This window comes from Poecile atricapillus, chromosome Z (assembly GCF_030490865.1).
Source record: "Poecile atricapillus isolate bPoeAtr1 chromosome Z, bPoeAtr1.hap1, whole genome shotgun sequence".
Classification (NCBI taxonomy): Eukaryota; Metazoa; Chordata; class Aves; order Passeriformes; family Paridae; genus Poecile; species Poecile atricapillus.
In genome coordinates this window covers 119,664,356-119,685,022 of record NC_081289.1, presented here as the reverse complement: position 1 = coordinate 119,685,022, position 20,667 = coordinate 119,664,356, and the positions used below count along the sequence as shown (strand labels likewise).

Genomic DNA, 20,667 nt, shown 5'->3' with positions numbered 1-20,667 from the left:
GATTGGTTATGTTGTATAATTTATTTCATTTTACTATATTTTATTGCAACATCACTCTTATATTTCTGAATAGACAGTATGGCAAGAGGTTACCTCTGTTAAATGTATGTTTGTATGTTTATCAGCACAGTACCAAAAACCTGCATTAGGGAATTCATGCAGTACGGAGAATTTTTTTGAACCTCAAACAATAGTTTAGCAGCAAAATAAATACACAGGAGAGGACTAACAGAGAGGCCTTTATATGACTAGCATGTTTAGATAAATTTGTTGTCCTGAAAGTGTGACTTAGTAGCTGAAATATGTTGCTTTTTCCACAGGGTTGAACTGGACTCACATGTCAAAGATTGTGTTCAGACTTACATCCGTGAGTGGCTGATTGTTAACCGAAAGTAAGTGATATAAAACTAAATAAAATTAAAATACATTGCATTTCACTTATCAGAGAGGAGATGTTTGCTGTTATAAGTAATCCTAAATTATAATTTTTTTAGTCAGAGATTGAAGATAAGAACTGACTTTTAAGTAGTATAAATAAATACATGGTTTTGTTTGAGATGGTGTGCATTGCCAAACACTGTTGCATCTGCTTCTTAATTATCAGGCACTCTGGGAATGGATGGGAAGTTGATAGGAAGAAATTCACAGCAACCCTCTGTAACGATGATTTATCTTAATCAGGAAAACTAGTACTGTTTGATCCCACTAAAAGGAAAGATAACAGGAATAAAAATTATATTTGCATGCTTTTCTCTATTCATGCCCTGAAAATTCAGCATGATTTGATTTCCAAATGTGTCTGAAAACTCAAGGATTATGGACTTTCCCAGCAGTGATTGAGTGTATTCATGGGATTATCAGTGTTATACCCAAATTTACTATTTTACATCAGTAAATGATTTCTGCATGTGAGGTCAGTGTAATTCAACACACAGAGTTGGGCCTGTAGTCATTATAAGTGATTAATTTCCTCTGATTTATTTCTATTCTATTCTATTCTATTCTATTCTATTCTATTCTATTCTATTCTATTCTATTCTATTCTATTCTATTCTATTCTATTCTATTCTATTCTATTCTATTCTATTCTATTCTATTCTATTCTATTCTATTCTATTCTATTCTATTCTATTCTATTCTATTCTATTCTATTCTATTCTATTCTATTCTATTCTATTCTATTCTATTCTATTCTATTCTATTCTATTCTATTCTATTTCTTATGTAAAATGTGAAGGGAACACTCAGTCAGTGCTCTCTGTTACAGGGATGTCTGTTCCCAGACTCTTAGGGAAGTCTGTGAGATGTCTTGCCTCCTTCCCCATCACCTCATTCTGTTCTTCAAAAAGAGGTTTTTGGAACTCTGTTTTTTCTGTAGCACTTCCTCTTCATGCACTCCTGCACTCAGGCCCAGCTTTTGAAAAGCAGAAGAAGCAGCTGGTGGTTGAGTGCTGACACATTTGCTGCCACTTTGCTGTGCCCCTTCACTCGTCCTTGTTACTCTGTGTTTTTCTGACACGACATGCATAAGCCACCAGTGCCTCATGGGTTTACAGTGGTGATTGTAGAGGAACTTGCACTGCTTAACTGTGCAGCTTGTGCTCCTCAATGGAGCAGATGCTGGGAGTTACTAAGAGACTTCCTCCAGGAGTGCTGATGAAACTGAATTCTCAGAACTGCTCTGCAGTGAGTCACTAAAAGCAGGCTAGTGGGTTTTGTGGGCTCTCCTCCTGCACCACTCAGAGCAGAGGCTCTAGCTTTTGCACACAGTGCTATCTGAGCATGCTGTAAAGAGAGAGCATGCAGCTTTGTGCACAGGAGAAGGGAGTGAGCAGTAAAGTAGGTGAGGTGAAAAATAGAACATAGCTATCTTTACATTTATGTGTGCTGGTAGAAATGTGAATGGAGCCATAGAAATACACGTATGTGGAAAGTTTTCCTATTTTACTATTTCATTCATTCAGGTGAGATAAATTTGTATTCAAAATCTTTATTGAGCAGTTGACTCTGTGGTAAACATGATCATGGACTCTGCCAGAGAGCTGAGCTTTGGTATCTGTGGCTAACAATGCAAGCAAGTTATTAAAAATTGCAAAGAACAAAACACTACCATATAAACTGCAGTTTCACATAAACCACTGATAGATTGTTATTGAGAATCTTATGTTATGCGTGGATAGGTTTTTTTTTTCCAAAACAGGCATGGGAGGAAGAAAAGATATTAAGAGAGAAGTGAGAAAAAAGTAATTGTAGAAGGCTTTATGTTGTTTTGAGAAAGGCTGGAAAAACTGTAGTTTCCTATTTAACAGATGTTATAGAACAGGTTGCTGAATATATTGTCTGGTGAGCTATGGGTGAGATATGCGTGTGAGTGATCTATTTGATCTATTCGTGAGTGTGAAGGTTCCAAACAGGAGATTGAGGACTCTCCAGTGGGTGGCACGAGCAGATGTCATTCTTGGGCCCCAGGGTAGAGAGGTATGTGGCAGAAAAGCTGGGCACAGCTGGAGTCCATGTGGCCTTTCAGGAGACCAAATGGGAAGCTTGTCCTGTGCCTGTTCCTCCTTTCAGTTGTCCTTTGTTCTTTTTCCTCATCTAATTTTTCTAATTCAGTGTGTGCTCATTAAATTGACATGTGTATTAAGACCATGGTTTGCCATTTGGTGAGTTGTAGTTGCTATAATGCTTTTAAAAATAAATAAACAATGTAAATAAATTTTCCAGGAGTGCTTTAGGGGAAAGACATCTCTAGTGTAGCTTTCACACCACAGAGAAAATGTGAACTTAGGTACATAAATTTCTCCATTAATCATTTGTTTGCCACCAGAGGTAGTAAAAAAAAATCTGTACAACCTCTTTTGGATTCTTAAATGTCTTAAAGTTGTACAGAATTTCTGCCTTCCATTCTGGATGATTACAGTGGTTCCAAAACAAGGTCACATCCAAGGAGAGCTGGGATTGTCTTTTTATGACCAGTTTTCATTGCAGTGAACTGGCAAACTATTAAAATACAAACAATTAAAATTAAAACACATCAGAGCATATAATTCAGTTACTCCCAAAATGAATGTAATAAAAAGGTGTCTCCCTGATCAATAATTGCTTACTGTGTCTTCTCTATGAAAGTACTCAGATGTTCAGTCATTTCTTTGTGAGTGTCACAGAAAGAAAAATGGATGAAGCAGGATGTTGTAAAAGAAGGAGATTGATTGCAAAAGGACAGTCACAGGATTTAGAAAATTGCATGCTAAAGTGAAAGAAACAGAGCTCTGGATGCATCTAACACCTTTTCTTCAGGGTACCTGCTGGTTTTTTTTCTATCTGCCTCAAAAACATAACTTGAAATTTCAGGAGAATTTTTCAAAGCTGCCAGCCTGAAGGGTTGAATTGTGGCATAGAAATAGCCAGCATTTTTTTAGAAGATGTAGTTTGTTGTATGTATTGTTATCTGTATTAACTTGGGATACTAGCTAGGTCCAGGATAAGAGCAGTAAGAGCTTTGATGTATATGACTGAAGAGGCCAGACAAGAGATAAGTGATCCTGATCCATTTTCTTAAGGTTGCTGAAATAATCACCGTGATGAGGAAGAAGATCAGAGCACATTTTGTACCTAGGTCAGGTTTTCCTGCTGTCTCAGGCTTATACTCTATAGAAAAATAATCTGAATTACTTTTTTTTCCTTTTAAACTGTTTTTAATATACATTATAAAGTTGCAACGGTGCTTTAAAACGCATTAAAGTTGTGAAATGTCACATTTTTGTATAAAAGCTGTGCTACACTGCTTTTTGCAGAGCAATCTTTCCAATTTTTAAATAATTTTTAATTTGTCTTTTCCATTTTATTTTCCTTTAACTCCTCCTCATGTTATCCTGACTTGGGCTTCTCCAAAAAAGAAACCAAGGGAATTCAGATACTTGGAGCCTGAAAAACAAGGGATCCCGAAAAGATTTTCACAAAACACTTCAAAAACAAACATTTGAATCAGAAACATTGGATTCTGGCAATGCAACTTTTCAGGTACATTTTCTTCACTTTGGGAAACGTGATCAAATACAGCAGCTTCCCTCAAAAGAAGCATCTGGTGTGACGTCCTCTTGAATGTTGTGTGTAGTTTTGGTCACTACAATATAAGAGAGATATAAAGCTATTGGGCAGCATCCAAAGGAGGGACACAAAGATGGCGAAGGACCTTGTGGTAAAGCTTTATGAGAAGTGCCTGAGGTCACTTGGTCTATTCAGCCTGAAGGAGAGAACACTGAGGGGGACAACTCATTGCAGTCTATGTTTTCCTTGTTAGGCAAAGAGCATGGGCAGGCACTGATCTCTTCTCTGTGGTGAAGAGTGACAGGACCTGAGGACTTGTGTAAGGGAGGTTTCAGCTGGATATTTGAGAAAAGTTCTTCACACAGAGGGTGTTTGGGCACTGGAACAGGCTCCCCACGGAAGTGGTCACAGTCCCAAGCCTGACAGAGCTCAAGGAATGTTTGGACAATGCTCCCAGGCACATGGTGTGATTCTTGTGGTGTCCTGTGCAGGGCCAGGAGCTGGACTCCGTGATCCTAGTGGGTCCCTTCCAGCTCAGCGTGTTCTGTGATTCTGTGATCCATGATAGCATCAAGCAGAGCACCATGCTCGCCATCAGGCTTCATGGCAGTGGAGGCATTAAGATCCCCTCTGCAGATCACCAAGAGCCATTCTGTGGCACCCTGTTGACCAAGCCACAGCTCAACATTTTCTTGTTTTCCAACAGGTGGGGCCCCAGCACGTGCACGCTGTCCCGGAGGAGGCCTCGAGGACTCCGGCCTGCTCCGACCTGGAGCTGCGCAGCCTGCAGCCGGACCCCCGGCTGGAGCACCTGCTGCGGCATGTCAGCGCAGAGGAGTTTGAGAGGCTGAATGAGGAGGCACGCCGCACAAACAGGCACCCCGAGCTCCTCGCCCTCTACCCCTCTGTGGATGAGGTGAGAGGGAAGCCAGCTGTCCTGCTAGTCTTTCCCAGCTGGCTGTCCCAACACGCCTGAGGTTAAAGCTGCACCTCAGTAGATAAACACTACGCTGCCCTCAATGTGGGCCAAGGCACATGCTGGTGATATGGCTATGTCACGGTGTCACCTTCCATAGTAGCTTGTTCTTGGAGCCCATAACTGTAAATATTTGGTGTAAATGCCAGATAGGGGTCAGGAATGTAAATGTTCAGAAATAATAAATCTATTTTATTTCATTTCTGGAGACATTAACTGCCCACTGAGTGAGGGAAGATGCTAGTCTGTAGCAGCGGCTTGGCTACTGTCATGTAAATGTTTTAATCGAGTGTGTAAATTTACAGTTCTTTTAATTGACTATGACTGTTTAATGACAGGAAGATGCAGTGGAGATACGGCCAGTGCCAGATTGCCCAAAAGAACATTTGGGCAACAGGATTTTGGTGAAGCTGCAGACCCTGAAGTAAGTAATCCTTCACAAACATTGCTCACCTTTTCTGAGTTCACAACAGTGTAGTGCTGCACACCTTGTTAAACCACTGCAGGTGTCCTGTACAGCACCATTCACTGGTCAGGTGTTCTTTCTTAGTGTAGCAGAAAATTATTTCTATCCATCTTTACAGAAGTCTTTAATTTGCCTGGATGAAAAGGAGTAGGGAGTGAACCCAGATTATATATATTAAAATAAAATAAAATAAAATTTAAAAATAAAAGGAAAAAAAAAAAAAAAGAAAAAAAGGCGACTGATGTTCTGTCAAGTCCTACACTCCTGGACTTTCATTGTGGTTTAACCCCAAACAGCAGCTAAGCCCCATACAGCCATTTACTCACTCCTCCACCAACAGGGTGGGGGAGAGAATCAGAAAAGTAAATCTGGAGAGCTCATGGGTTGAGACAGACTTTTTAATAGGGAAAGCAAGTGGCACAAGTGGCACAAGACAAGCAAAAGAAAGCAAGGAATTAACTCACAGGTTCCCAAGGGCAGGTAGGTGTTCATCCATCTCCAGGAGCACAAGTCCACACATGATGTGGCTTGGGAAGACAAACACCATCACTCCAGATTTCCCCGCCTTGCTCCTTTTGCCCCCCATTTATATTCCAAGCACGGTGCCACATGATCTGGAATATCCCTTTGGTCATTTGAGGTCACCTGTCCTGTCTGTGTCTCCTCCCAGTCTCCCACACTACCCAGTCTCCTCACCAGTGGGAGGAGTACCAATAGCAGAAAAGTCCTTAGTTTTGGGTAAGCCCTGCTCAGCAACAGCAAAAACATCTTTATATTGTCAGCCCTGTGTTCAGCACAAATTCAGAACCCTAGCCCCACTCTGAAGAAAATTAATTCTCCCCCAGCCAAAGCCAGAACAACTTTATAAATAGAAAAAAAAAGCAACATAAGTTTTAACTGATCTCTGAGACCACCTTCCTGTCCAATTTAGAAAATACATTGTGTGCACTTTACTACCCTTCTTTTCCTCTTGAAATCATCTCATATAATGCACTAATAAAAAAAAAAATCCTTAAGACTTTGAGAGAACTGAGGTCTGGAGCTAAGTATTTCGCTGCATTTTTTAATGAAAGTGCCAGTCTTCCATTTTTTTTATTATACATAGCCATAGAAGCACAGTATCAATCAGTGTCTTGTGTGTCTTTCCCCAACAGGTTTGATATAGAGATAGAACCTTTGTTTGCATGCATAGCTCTCTATGACATAAAGGAAAGAAAAAAGGTAAGTGTGTATTACAATATTTTTGTTCAGCTGGTCTGGGTTTTTATCTCAGGAGTAATAAATTAGGAAAATTTACAAAAAACTACTGTTTTACATACGCAGTCTGATCCAGGCTTCTTGTTATGCAATCAGTCACGTGCTTCCAGTTGTTTACTTTATAGTTGTAGTTACAACTTTTGACTTGTTTTAAAATAAAACTTGAAGCATTTTTGCTTTGCAATGTATTTTAATCCCTTCTTTCTTTTCAAGATCTCAGAAAATTTTCATTGCGACCTCAATTCTGACTCATTAAGAGGATTCTTGCGTTCTCATACACCCTCCATTGACATGTCTACTCAGGCGAGATCAGCAGTATTTTCTGTCACTTATCCCTCATCAGATATATACCTGGTAATAAAGGTATGTTACAGTGCTGCTTTGACACCATTCTGCCTGTTCCCAGCTGTTCCTTTTGCCTGAGTTCACAGAACTGACAAACATGGCTTTTGTCTAGATGAGATAAATTATGATAGTTTTTAATAGCAGTATGTGAGCAGGTGTCCAGTGGTATATCTCATTCTCAGCTAAGAAGTTATATTAGTATCTTGTGTACAGTTCTACTAAGTACATAGAATTTCTTATCTCTGCCTAAGGGAAATTAAAAATATAGTGAAATAAAGCACTTTTAAAAATTTTATTTACATTCTGTGGAGGTATTTTGGCATTGGTTTAGTGCTCTTTGCATAATTTTGTTTGCTTAATTCTGAAACTGAGTTAGTCTGAACCACTTCTTTTGGAATGTGTTAATTATCATGATTTCAGTGAAAATGCAGTAGCAAGTGATTTACGTATATATTTTCTGCTTTCTAACGGATGGAAGGTTTAGTATCAGTTACTTCATAAAAACAGTTTTAAGACATTATATACAACTGTATATCTAGGCGAGTTCTTTCAAATTGCTAGAGAAACAACATGTTGCTATTTGGATGACGTTTTTTCTTTAATTGTCTTATTTTACTTCTTTTTGTAGATAGAAAAAGTACTTCAGCAAGGAGAAATTGGAGATTGTGCAGAACCATACATGGTTCTTAAAGAAAGTGAGGCTGGCAAGGTAAGTAAATAACTGTAAAGAATATTTAGATTTAAAAATGCGTGATAAAAACAAACAAACAACAAAGAAAGAGCAGACCCTTTGAAACAGGATGGAATGCCAAAAATACTGGAGGGTAAGCCAGTTAAATCATCCATGGTGCAAGCAGTTTGATGTCTGTGACTGACAGAAAGAAATTAGGAGAAGACAAGGTGTATTCTTGTTACTGACCCCTTTGGAAATCAATACTGACAGAGTCTTGAGTCATGAAGCAGACAGGGGTGAGAAAAGGAGATAACTGAAAGGTAGAGTTAACAGAAATACTTGTACCTCAGAGACATACTATTGATTTGGATGGGCAGACAGCCTATTGTAGTGTGCAGCTGTCCAGTTCAGTACTGTTGTCCATAGATAATGTGAGTTCTGTTCAAGGAATTCATGATCATTTACCTCCCTGGAACAGACTGAGAGTGTTTGCTGGGCTTCCACATGTCTCACCTTCAGAATATTGCTTTCAATAATTTATTTTATTTTCTGTATCTGATGAAAGAAGTAGAACCTGCTAACGGCTCATGATGATTATTATTCCGGATCTGACGATTACTACAAAAAGATTTTCTGCATTTCTATAATGCAAATGAACTCATTGAAGGGAAATTGAAGTGAATGTACAAATCAAAACATCTACAGTCCTGTCAGTGATGTAGCAAGAAAATATGAGAGATACCAATGCAAATTATTTACTGAACTGTAAATACGTAACTTACATTTGTGTCTACGGTAGCATTGCAATAACTGATTACTTTTGAAACAGAGATTATTTTCTTTGTCTCAGACAAAAGAAAAGATTGAAAAACTGAAAGCACAAGCTGAATCCTTTTGTCAGAGGTTGGGGAAATACAGAATGCCATTTGCCTGGATTCCTATAAGCCTAACTAATTTCTTCAACCTTTCAACGCTTGAACGAGAAATACAAGAAGCTGAAGGTTTAAACGGTACTTGTCTAACTTTTCTAAGTAAGGCAAAATTACTCTTCAGTAGAACTGGATATATGGAAACAATGTTATTCACTCTGGCATCGAAACTGAATCACAGATTCAAAGTCATGTCTTGTCACTTTTCCTTTTCAGTCCTACAAACGCTTACAAATTAATTGTGCCCACTGTGTTGTCTCTGCACATTTATTTTTATGTCTCTTTTGTCTCTTTTAAGACCATATTCTTTCATGGTTTAGGTCCAATTTTCATTGAACACTGGCTTTGTTGAAGTAAAATTCCCTTTGCTCCATGGATTTAGCAAGCAATACTGAGCAGTCAAGCAGTCAAGATACCAAACATCTCAGTTTGGTAGGCAGGACCATTGTTCAATGTGCTTTATAACCCATGAACTAAAAATTTAAATAAACTTCTGCTCTGCAGCAGAAATAAGGGAACTTCAATAGTTGTATCCTAGTATTCCAATATTTCACATAGTCTGAAATAAAAGCAGAATGTTTTCGGTACTCTATCCTCTGATGTTGGTGAGATGTTTCTGTGGTTTTCTAGTGTATTCTGAGAAACTTTTTAGTGCAGCAAAAAGCAAAAAACAAGATGCAAATGCATTTATTTTCCCTTTGAAGGGAAAGGATCTGGTAGTGACAAGAAGGCAACATTGCTGCAGGGAAGAAGGCTTTCTGAGAGAAGTTTCAGCTCAGAGGACAGCTATCCAGCATCAAACTTCAAAACAATCTCTCTGACCCTTGGCACCTTCTTTAAACAGGTACTCTTTAGAACAGGATTCTCTTTAGTTCTGATTTCATAAGACATTTTTTAACTATGTAATATGAATTGTGCTGGGAAAAGCTACCAGTTATATTTGTGTGGGGACAGAGGATAACTGCAGTCACGTAAATGGTAGCCCACTTGCTTTGGATGCCTCAAGGACATGGTTCACTGATGAACCTTTTCTCCGTGTTATGGAGTACTGCTGAAAGGTACTGATTTTTGTCTCTCTCGGTAGGAAGGAGACAGGCTCAGTGATGAAGATCTGTTTAAATTTTTAGCGGATTTCAAAAGATCATCTTCCTTGCAAAGAAGAATTAAGACTTTACCAGGTACGTACTTAATTTTGGATGGAAGGTCTTATGTGTATTTTTCTCCCCTAAACTGTTCTGTAAATTCCAACCCGAAAATATATTTTACTTGAGTTTAAAGCTTATAATATGTGGCATTGTGGAACTTCCTGGGTTTCTGGTATCTACCTGAACACAGATGCTTTTGAATTTATTTTTTTTTCTGCAGGAATAAGTATGGAGATTTAGATTTAGCTTGATATTTTTTTAATTATTTGCTTTTCTCCCTAATTTACAGAGTGCCTACTGGATATCTTTTGTTATTATTCAAACTGTTTGAAGCCAGTTTTTCAAAGCAAATTTGTAGGATCCTTGCTACTTCCCTGCAATGCTTTGAAATGGTACATATTTTATAGAGAGAAATTAAAACGTGTACACATTTCATCTTAGCTTGACATTGGGGTCAGCATTAGTTAACAAAGTAGAGAAGTACATGCAGTGTTTAGCTACTGTCAAACAACTGACCAGCTTAATTTTTCTTTTTTACGTAAATTACAGTTCAACCTCTTCTTCATTGTGGAGGAACCTTAAAAAATATGAACTGAGGGCAAAACTGTTCTTCATTTCTAGCTGAGTGCCAGAAATTACAAGTGTGAGTTCCACAAACAGTTTTAACTTATCACAGCAGAGAATTTAAATTGAAAGTCTGTTTATCCTGGGGTAAATGTTATCAGTATTAGCTGTGTAACTGCTCACCACAGAAAGCATAGCTTTCCTGGTGGGTGGTGCCTACTTTGGCAGAGATTAATCTGAGCAGAATCTGAGGGGGAGGTGGAGTAAGAGAAAACTGTATGAGACAGCACACCTTTTGTTTGTCTCCCAGACAAATTTGTTACTTGTGTGTGAAAGACACTAGAACACCTGACAGCATATAATATTCCTTCTTTCTTTCTATTTCCTTTGAAACATTACAGGGTAGACATAAGGAGCTATGTGTTTCCCTGACTGTGAAGGGATGTGTGTAGGCTACTTCCTCTGTATCATTCTGTACCTAAGCTTTCCTTCTCATCCAGCCCAAGAACCAGTTGTTTTTTTCTGCACTGTTGCTGTGTAACCTTACATATTGTTTTAATTTTTCTTTTATTTTGCACTCACCATTTTTAATATTTTTGCTACGATTTTGTGATTTAATTGTAAAGGAACACTTAAGGTGGAGATTTCCCCAGCTCCAGAAAACATTGGTTATTGTCTGACACCGGAACTACTCCCAGTGAAGTCATTTTCAGAAAACCGTAACCGCCCTCACAAAGAGGTTTTGGAATTCCCGATTAGAGAAGTGTATGTTCCCCACACCATTTATAGGTAAGAAATAACATATATTTTTAACATTTCTTTAAAAAATGTGATTCAAATTTTTTTTTTCAGAAATAGAAGCTAAACTAACTATTCTAAAAATATAAAATATTTTTTAAAAAAGGCTAAAGACAATGTGTTGGGCTGATGATTTAATATTCCTAGCCATTACAAGATAAGATACCTGCAGGATATTCCATAATGTGTTTGCTAATCTAATTGTGTTGTCTTTTGAAAAGTTTTCTGTAACATAAAAAAAAAACAACTTTAACAACTGTCATTGACTTGGCATCTATCTATCTATCTATCTATCTATCTATCTATCTATCTATCTATCTATCTATCTATCTACCTACCTACCTACTTATCCTTTTTTTTGGTGTTTGTTTGGTTTTGGGGTTCTTTTTCCAGTAGATTTCATTTTCATTTTTAACACTTCTGGTAAATGTTTATGCTCAGTTGTTGCTATTGTTAATTTGGAGTTACTCCTGGGCTCTGCCACAATTTGGTGGTATTCAATCTCCTGAGGGCAGCTCACAGCACCAGTACACTAAAATGCAGAGTTATGGTACTTCTGTCTTCTCTGTGTATCAAAGATAGAATTAGATGGTGGTAGAACTTTAGTGCAAACATTCCTATAGGGAAAGTACTTTTTATAGAATTGAAAGTGGAAATGTGAATGAACGTGTGTGAAGATGCCTTTTTTTAGTTTAATGAAAAAAATAGGACAGGATTTTAACTTTCCTACTTGTTGTCTGGCCCCAGTAAGTGTCAATTCCACTGTGCAGTCTTGCCCTGTCTAAAGGCGTGCTTCTGACCAAAACCCATTAGCAACTGCTGTGTTTCTGAGCTGCAGCAACAGTTGAGTCTGCATAGAATATTCTCTCTTAAAATCTTATCAGGTTCTCACTTCTGCAGCCAGACATAGCAAATATCAAAGCCACCATGCCGAAAATTAATTTGTGCTTCTCCTAAAGCAAATTTGAGTGTCTCCATATTATCCTTCTGTTGCCACGGTGTCTGTATTGAATATGTACATCCACATTAGAGGAAATACTCGCTGTCACTCAACAGTCACGGTCTTCAGCAAGAGTTCACACCTTACATGCTTAACCCTTTCTTTAGTCTCTGTTTTGATTTTCACCCTAAGTTAAAGTCATGGCAACAAAATGTAGGACAAAATAAAGTAGGATTTGTTCAGCCTAACTTCTAATAATGAAGACAACATCTATAAAGAATAGTTGCCTTCATTAATCTATACCTGAATTAGTGAATCAATGGTATGATATGCATAGTTAGGTGATGTATGCCAATGAACATCAAGTCCAGCTGTAGTATGGCACTGACAAGTCCACCACTAAACCATGTCCCTAGCAGTACATCTACATGTGACTTCATGACTTCCCTGGATAGCCTGCCAATATTTGACAACCCTTTGATGAAGAAATATTTCTTAATATCCAATTTTAACCTCCCCTGGAGCAACATGAGACTGTTTCCTTTTGTTCTATTGCTTGCTGCTTGGGAGAAGAGGCCAACCCTCATCTAGCTACACCGTCCTTGCAGGCAGTTGTAGAGAGTGATAAAGGCCCCCTGAGCCTCCTTTTATCCAGGGTAAACAGCCCCAACTCCCTTAGCTGCTCCTCACAGGGCTTGTGCCCCAGACCCTTCCCCAGCTCTGTTGCCTTCTCTGGACACACTCCAGCACCTCAATGTCCTTTCTTGGAGTGAGGGGTTCAGAAATGCACACACAGTTCAAGGTGCAGCCTCCCCAGTGCTGAGTACAGGCGACAATCCCTGCCCTGCTCCTGCTGGCCACACCATTGCTGGCACAGGCCAGGATGCCACTGGCCTCCTTGGCCACCTGGGCACTGCTGGCTCATGTTCAGCTGCTGTCACCAGCACCCCCAGGTCCTTTTCCTCTGGGCAGCTTTCCAGCCACTCTGCCCCAGCCTGTGGCACTGCCTGGGGCTCTTGTGACCCAAGGGCAGGACCCAGCTCTGGGCCTTGTTGAACCTCACAGCACGGCCTTGGCCCATGATCCAGCCTGTCCAGATCCCTCAATGGAGCCCAATGATCCTTTACTTAATTTAACTGTCATGCAGTTCTTGTTGCTCAGTTCTCCACATAGTGACTACTATTTTAAGTCTGAGATTAACCCATGAAGAGTAACTCTGAATTTTAATAGAGAAAAAATGTTTCGTATTATTTTATTTCCTTTCTTCTAATCTGAATAGTAGAATCATCTTATTTTATTTGAGCAGTTTGATAACATTTAGTCATGGCTTGCTAGCACCTTCAAGGTGATGTAATATTTTCTAATTTTCAGATAAAAGTCTGCAAACCATTTTTTTTTTTTACCACTGCTATACATACAGACACTGGGACAGAAGGTTGTCAAAGGTATTTCAGAGGGATGAAATTAATTTTTTTCTTTTTTTTTTGGGGTAATGGCTTTTTCCTTTGTGATAGGAAAAGTGGAGCCTTCTGTTATAGTCTTTGAACTCAGGTCTTGCAAGCTTTTTTTTAACTGGTGTAATGCCATTATTTTAAATGATGCTATTTTTGATTTATGCCAGTGAGATCAGCCAGCCCACTTTCTTTGTGCACTGTGAAATTGAGCACTTCTTTTTGTTGTGTACTTACATTTCTTTAATAAAAATATTTCCCTGAAAATGTCAAAACATTCCAAGATTTATTTCTTTCATACCCCTCTATTTTTAATAGGAAAAATAATATAATTTAAAGTTTGTTTGTCATTTTATTTTCTCATTAAATGTAAACGAAAATGATGCTGTTTACTGCCACTATGAAATGTTGGTGCTGAAGAAGACGGATTTGTCACATCACTTCAGCAGTAACTCAGCTTAACCAGGCACAGGAAATCCTGTCTGTGATAGGGGTAGTACCTAACGTTTAGGGGGTTTTTGGAGGAAGGGGAAAAAACCCTTTTCTTTGTGGTTTCTTTTCATTTAATTACAAACCACTTAGCAATGTTCTCAGACTTGCTGTGTTCTGCAGTGTGAGCTGGAGGCCTGTGCTTTGGTGGTAATCATTCCACCCCCTCCTTGACTAGCTCTGGGTGAGGAAAAGTTACTGATGAATAACGGTGTCTCACTCCTGTTATTGCTCTCGCAGCGTTATTTACTCCTCTTTGCCTCTCTGCTTGTGGAATCCAGAGAGAGCATTTCTACTATATGTGTGTTCTATGGGCCCTTGGTCTAGTTTTAGATCTGTCCACCAACTCTTGAGCTAATTCAAAATTTTAGCAACAGGAGAAAAATCATTCCAATTATTTCCCAAATTATCCATCCTAAAATATGGAACATATGACTCATACACATCCTCTTAAATGTGGCATGTTGAACTTCTGTCACTATGCCATTTTCCTAGTCAATGGCTGACTGGAATGGGCTTCCATGTTTGGTTAAGTATTTGTGATGTGCTTTTTAGTTTTTAATCATTTTTTTCCCAAGGGTTCTCCACCAAAACTGTGAAAGAATCAACAAATATTAAAACATATAACTAATGGATACATCAGCTTTTGTTTCTGATTTTTAAAACATAAGTTTTAAATGTCAGTGTTAACTTATTTCTCCTCACCTACCGAACTGATTCCTGGTTTGTATCAGTAGGGACTGCTTGCACATATGTTGAGTTTTGCTGTGTATGGAATTTTCATCACAGTCATCAATGAAGATGCCTAATATTCATAAAAACTTTGAGATGCACTTGTTGACACCGTACACAAGGTGTAATCTAGCAAAGACAAGGATTATTTTATGTACACATATGCACAAACAGTATTAACAAACACAAAATAAGAACGGTCACAGACTTGAAACTCTGAATAGATTTTATTTTGGCAGAGGATAGGTTGTGTTGCTTTGCCCATGGGAAGTGATTAAATCACTGCTAAGCCCCATGAAAGTGTAGGAAGTCTCAAATTTGCATGAGAATTGCCACATGGTGTCCTGTGCCAGGCTAGGGGGACCCTTAGCTTTCCCAGCAGGTAACTGATTCCAAAATAGTCTCATCACTTTTCTGGGTCATTCTCTGACCCACAGTGGCTGTTGGCATCTGTGCCTCACCCAGGATTCTGCTGGCCTTTGCGACTGCATTCTCAGTAGCATTGTGTGTTTTCTGCCATGGCTTTTGTAGACTCAATGCTGTCCCTTGAACAGCTCTTTGGTTTTTTAAGCACATCTGACTGTATCTGGAGGTAGAGTCCTGCACTTTCTGCAGGGCACACTGACCAGAAGTATTTGCTGTGACATGTTGCTATAGTAATTCTGCTCAGTGCAGAACCTTGGGGTAGATGCAATGCCTTCTGAAGCCCACCACATCCTTATGGACATCCCAGCTGTCTCACCCATGTCATCTTCCTGCTTTAGATGTCAGCTGTCACTTTCATTTCTGCAGGATATCTAGAGTCAGCATTTGCCTCTGTTCTTCCTCAGTGCTGATGGTTTTAATACACATGTGAGCAAGATCCCTAAAACTGCTTCAGCATAAATGGCACAAGCTTTAGCTTTTCAGTTCAGTACTTGCTGGAATAATACTTCCTTGGTTGTGTAGTCAGCAGAGAGCTCTCTGTGTTTTTGCATATCTTTCATCTCAAGTCATATCTAGAAATAAAATCCAGTGCTCAGGTACATTATATAGATTTGTGACATCTTGTCCTAGGCTTCAGATTAATGAAGCAATGACTGTATTATTCAGCCTTCCTTACATGTATTTCTTCACTTCTGGCAGATGTAGTATTGACAATATCCTTCATTTAATATGTCAGACCCCCAAGTATAATTCAGTAGAGGTTACCTATATATTCCACTCTTTCACTTAGCTTTTCTTAACATCATCTGTGAGAGAATTTGGCAAAGCAAAACTTGGACATAAGGTAGTAAGGAAGAGAATGCGTGACAGGCAGAAGTACCATTCTGAATGAAGGGAAAGGCAAGTCACAAGCTATTTATTTTACTAAGGCATGCCATGTGCCATGTAGCACATGTTGGTTGAAAAGAGTAGCTTGGACTGTGTAATTGAACAGTACTGTCATGTTGTGACACATGGAAATCAGGAGAATAAACCAGTTTTCCAGGTCTTGGGATATAATAAGTGGAAGATGGAAGATGTCTGACTTAATGACAATATTCTCCAAGGCTGCTTGACTTTTTCAGCTAACAGTGGTACTGAGGAGATACCTGTGATAAGGACAGTGCAATTCTGTGTGCAGCTTCTGCTACAGATGAGAAGAAATAATGAAAGTCCATGAGTAGTCATCATTGTTTCTCACTGAATGCCAGAAGGTTTTCTCCAACATTTGTCTTATTCCTTACACCCAGAGGATAAACAGTGAGAATCCTGTAGCAGACTGAGAAAACAAGACAGTAAATAGACATAATCATGATTCCAGAATCTGTGTATAATCCAGGTCTACCTGAAATCTCAGACTTGCCATATACTTCTCCAGTATATGGAGAATATCTGCAAACTGCCACAATATTTGGAGTATATTTGCCATATACTTCTCCAGACAAAAATACTTCTGTTAATATTATGACTCTTCTATTGGAATTATGCATCAGAAGACTACCTATGCTGCCAAATTTCCCATAGAAATTAAAGGTGCTCTTTATATTTAGTTATATGTTCATCTGCAGAAGCTAGTAAACAGCAAAGTATTCTATATTTCAAAGCATTATTCATATTCATTAGTTATAAAAGGTAGCTTATAGAATTATTGTTTCAAATTTTCTTATTTGTATTTACTCAGATTCATTGATACTGTCTTTTGGTTTGTATAACCTAGAAATATATGCCCTTTTTTTTGCTATAAACTATGAATGTATGAACTTCAGTTGCTGATTTCCTTGTTTTTATCACCTCCAAGTGATTCTTTCCCTCTTCCAAAATCTGATTATTCACATCTGAGAAAGGACCTACTTTCTTGAGAGATTCTTGCTTTTCATTACATCAAACAAAGATAATAGTTTGTAATAGAACATAGTGTAGGTGAAACCTTAAACATAGGATGTTCTATGTGTCACAGCAAGAAATTACCTTTTCATTGTGGACTTCTGAAACTGAGTTATGACAAATCTTTCACTGTGTAGGTGTGAAGGACAGGGAGAGGAATGAACAAGATGCTAATTTGTGACCTTGATTTTCAAACAGGAATGTTTGCTATTTACTCATTTTATTCTTCCTTATCTTTCTTCCAGAAATCTCCTCTATGTTTACCCTCAGAGGCTGAATTTTGCTAACCGACTGGCTTCTGCAAGGAACATTACCATTAAGATCCAATTTATGTGTGGTGAAGACCCGTCCTGTGCAATGCCGGTAATACATGCTGAGATTTCTTAGCAGGCTTTTGTATACATGCATACCTGAGAAATCTGTGGAAAGAGAAGTCATTATTTACTTCCCATCACGACAGTTTTTAGTGGGGCCTTAGGAAGCCTAACACAGAGAGCTTGAGAAGCTTTCATTCTCATCCTAAGGCAGGGCCATACTCCTTGCCCACAGCAAAAAAAGACTTGTGATTCTAGTGGAACCAGAGGCATATTGCTCTCTCTTACCTAAATTTTCCTACCTTCTTTTCAGAAGAATGACATAATATTACATCAGCATGCTGTTGGAGTTTCTAAGGGTAAAATTCACAGAGCTTCAGAGACCTTTTAAGAATGATGTAGTCTGTTTTCCAGGATAACTCCTCTGCATGCACTGTGTTTACACAAGTGCTCAGGTATTATACTGGAAGGTGAAAGCTGGGATCTTCATTGCCTGAACATGAATAGATGCCAAATCATGCAGTAGGTAGCGCTTTCCATGTTTGAAACACACTGTGTATTAGGGCATATGAGTACACTACTAGCAGAGCAGACAGTCCTATCTATGTTTAAGTTATTCAATATCTCTCACTCTAAGATCCTCTATTCAGCTTTACCAAGCTTTAGAGATTTGGTTTGAAGTGTTCTAACCCAGATGTCTGCTTCAGCCCAAATGTTTCTAAATATTTTTCAAGACAGTGTTGTTGGCTACTTTAGAATGACATAGAGACACCTTCTGTGATTTTATGTGTTGGAGAAGGAAAACAATGAATGGAAGTATTACTTTGAGGAAACATTGGTCCAGAAATCTGCTGGACCAAGGACTATCACCCAACCATCCATTATCAGTGTGCTGACATTGTTTAGTATATACTTCACAGCCTTGCTTCACATAACCTATGGACCTAAAATCAGAGCATCGGCAGTGTTTTCCGAGCCACATTTCTTCCAGAGCTAGAGCTGTGCCATGTGAATGTACCACCTTCTTTTACACAATACTGCACTGTTGGTTTCCTTAAACTCTGCCTGTGTTATGATTAGGTTTTGACAAATGATAAAGACAGACACATTTTGTCTGTCTTTCCACTGTAAGTGACCTTCCTCTCAATGCATATATATAAACTTGCACAGTGCAGAGATTCTTGTGTAAGCTCATCTCCCAGGCCTCCCTTTAAATTATTTGATTTCAAGACCTTACCAGGGACCTATGTCTTAGGAAAGCCTATCTAGCATGAGAAATGCCTATTTCTCTTCACTGACTTTAGAGGAACTTTGGACCTCTAAGGTAAGGTGAGATATATCTCACCCTGAATGAGCAGGCTACAACTGAAAAACAAAACTTCTAAAAATACTTTTTATTTAATGTTTTAGTGCTTAGATAAAGACGGAGTGACAACATGTAACTGGTTTACCATTACTTTTTTCCTATGATTTCTAGGTTTTTAGCTCATGACTAAAGAATGCGATGTGAGGTAGTCAGTGACTCTAGAAATAACTCTGCTCCATTTTCCTGGTGTTTTACCCTGAATGGAGTGTGGGAAGGTGCTTAGTAATATGACATTTATGCCAACAAGCTAAGATAAAATTGAAGAGTCATTTTAAGTCTTCAGATACTATCTTAAAATTTATAAAGGATGACAACAAGTAAATGCTGTAGTCCTGATTGAAGTTACTTTTCTTTTTAATGTAGGTAATTTTCGGGAAATCTTCAGGTCCAGAATTTGTCCAAGAAATGTACACAGCTATCACATATCATAATAAGTAAGTGTTGTTACTATTCATACAACTTGAGAAGTATTAATCATGACCTCTTTACATAATTGTTACCCTATATAGTTCATCAAGGAATGTAATTTTAAATATTTATCTTTTGTGCAATTTATCATATCTAATTGGGATTGCTACATTCGTTTGCATAAGTGACTGTTGTATAAGCGACCGTTGCTTTCTTGTTCGAAGCTTTATAGTAGTTAAGAATATTCCTACTATGAAGATTAAGGAGCAGGAGCTGGAAGCAGCACAACTTTTAAAATAATTCACTTCAATGAATTTGTAGATCCAAAAGAGCTGAAGGCACATTCTCATTCTCATGAATGAGAATTTGAGATTCAGGATTTGCAGATTACTTACACAAGAATCCAAAACAGAGACTGAAGCCTAGAGACAGGTGAAAGCTGAAACTGTCCAGCTGATACTGTCTGTTTTCTTCTGATTCAAAACTGTAGATTGTTCATAAATATAACTTCCAGGTTCATAAATCATAAAAATATTTCAAATTTACAAAAATGTGTTTGTATATATATGTATGCTTTGTTTAACTCAGCTCTGTTTTCAGGATTTATCTGGTTTTATAACCATAGCATCTAAAATCCAAATTTGTCTCTTGCTCAGTCCTATACTTACATTGGGAGTGTGCTTGGCATGTTTTTTAAACAGATCCCCTGACTTTTATGAAGAAGTGAAAATTAAGCTACCAGCAAAACTCACAGAGAAACACCATCTACTATTCACATTCTATCACATCAGCTGCCAACCAAAGCAAGGAGCATCTGTTGAAACCCTCCTAGGGTATTCAGTAAGTTCCATGTGATGCATAAGAGTGGGTGTGTGTGGGTGCGTGTTTGTGTGTGTCTGTGTGTGTCCCATGCAAACAGACTCTGCTTGTCAAGAATTTTGTCATATATTCCCTTTCTGGTTATGGCAATACAGCAAAGCCAGTGGAAGGTCTTAGTGTGAATTCATAGAAACTAGATGCCACCTGAGGTGTGTTACATCCTCATCCTATAATTTAATGTTAACTGTCTTTGAACTTAATGAATTCACCTGATTCAACTGAAATATGCACCTAAATATCTGCAACAATTCTTTATAGCACATAATCTCATTCTGCTAGATTATATTTATTGCAAAAAAAACCCCTAAGACATATGTAATTACAATTATTACTGTTACCATGTTCATACATGAGGTAACAGTTAATGTAATATTTTAAATTTGCATTTAAATATTTGTATTTTAATTAATTAATTAACACATAAATATTTAAATTAGCATTAGCATTTTATTTTAAAATGGTACTTAATTTCTGTTCTAAATTGTCTTTTATCCACATAAAAATTTAAAAAACAGAAAGAGTCTAACAGCTAAAATGTG

The 20,667-nt window shown here is 38.2% G+C and overlaps 1 protein-coding gene across 2 annotated transcripts in view; it reads left to right on the top strand.

Annotated features, from left to right (window-relative positions):
• DOCK8 (dedicator of cytokinesis 8) overlaps window positions 1-20,667 on the top strand; it is a 96,692-nt gene that overhangs the window by 33,062 nt on the left and 42,963 nt on the right. For both annotated transcript variants that reach the window (XM_058826807.1, XM_058826806.1), the window contains 14 exons: window positions 321-392; window positions 3,897-4,020; window positions 4,754-4,963; window positions 5,362-5,447; window positions 6,644-6,710; window positions 6,960-7,109; window positions 7,720-7,800; window positions 8,615-8,774; window positions 9,398-9,537; window positions 9,778-9,871; window positions 11,029-11,191; window positions 17,407-17,524; window positions 19,205-19,275; window positions 19,951-20,089. In XM_058826807.1, coding sequence (XP_058682790.1) covers window positions 321-392; window positions 3,897-4,020; window positions 4,754-4,963; window positions 5,362-5,447; window positions 6,644-6,710; window positions 6,960-7,109; window positions 7,720-7,800; window positions 8,615-8,774; window positions 9,398-9,537; window positions 9,778-9,871; window positions 11,029-11,191; window positions 17,407-17,524; window positions 19,205-19,275; window positions 19,951-20,089 — 1,675 coding nt within the window. The remainder of the gene's footprint in view (window positions 1-320; window positions 393-3,896; window positions 4,021-4,753; window positions 4,964-5,361; window positions 5,448-6,643; window positions 6,711-6,959; window positions 7,110-7,719; window positions 7,801-8,614; window positions 8,775-9,397; window positions 9,538-9,777; window positions 9,872-11,028; window positions 11,192-17,406; window positions 17,525-19,204; window positions 19,276-19,950; window positions 20,090-20,667) is intronic.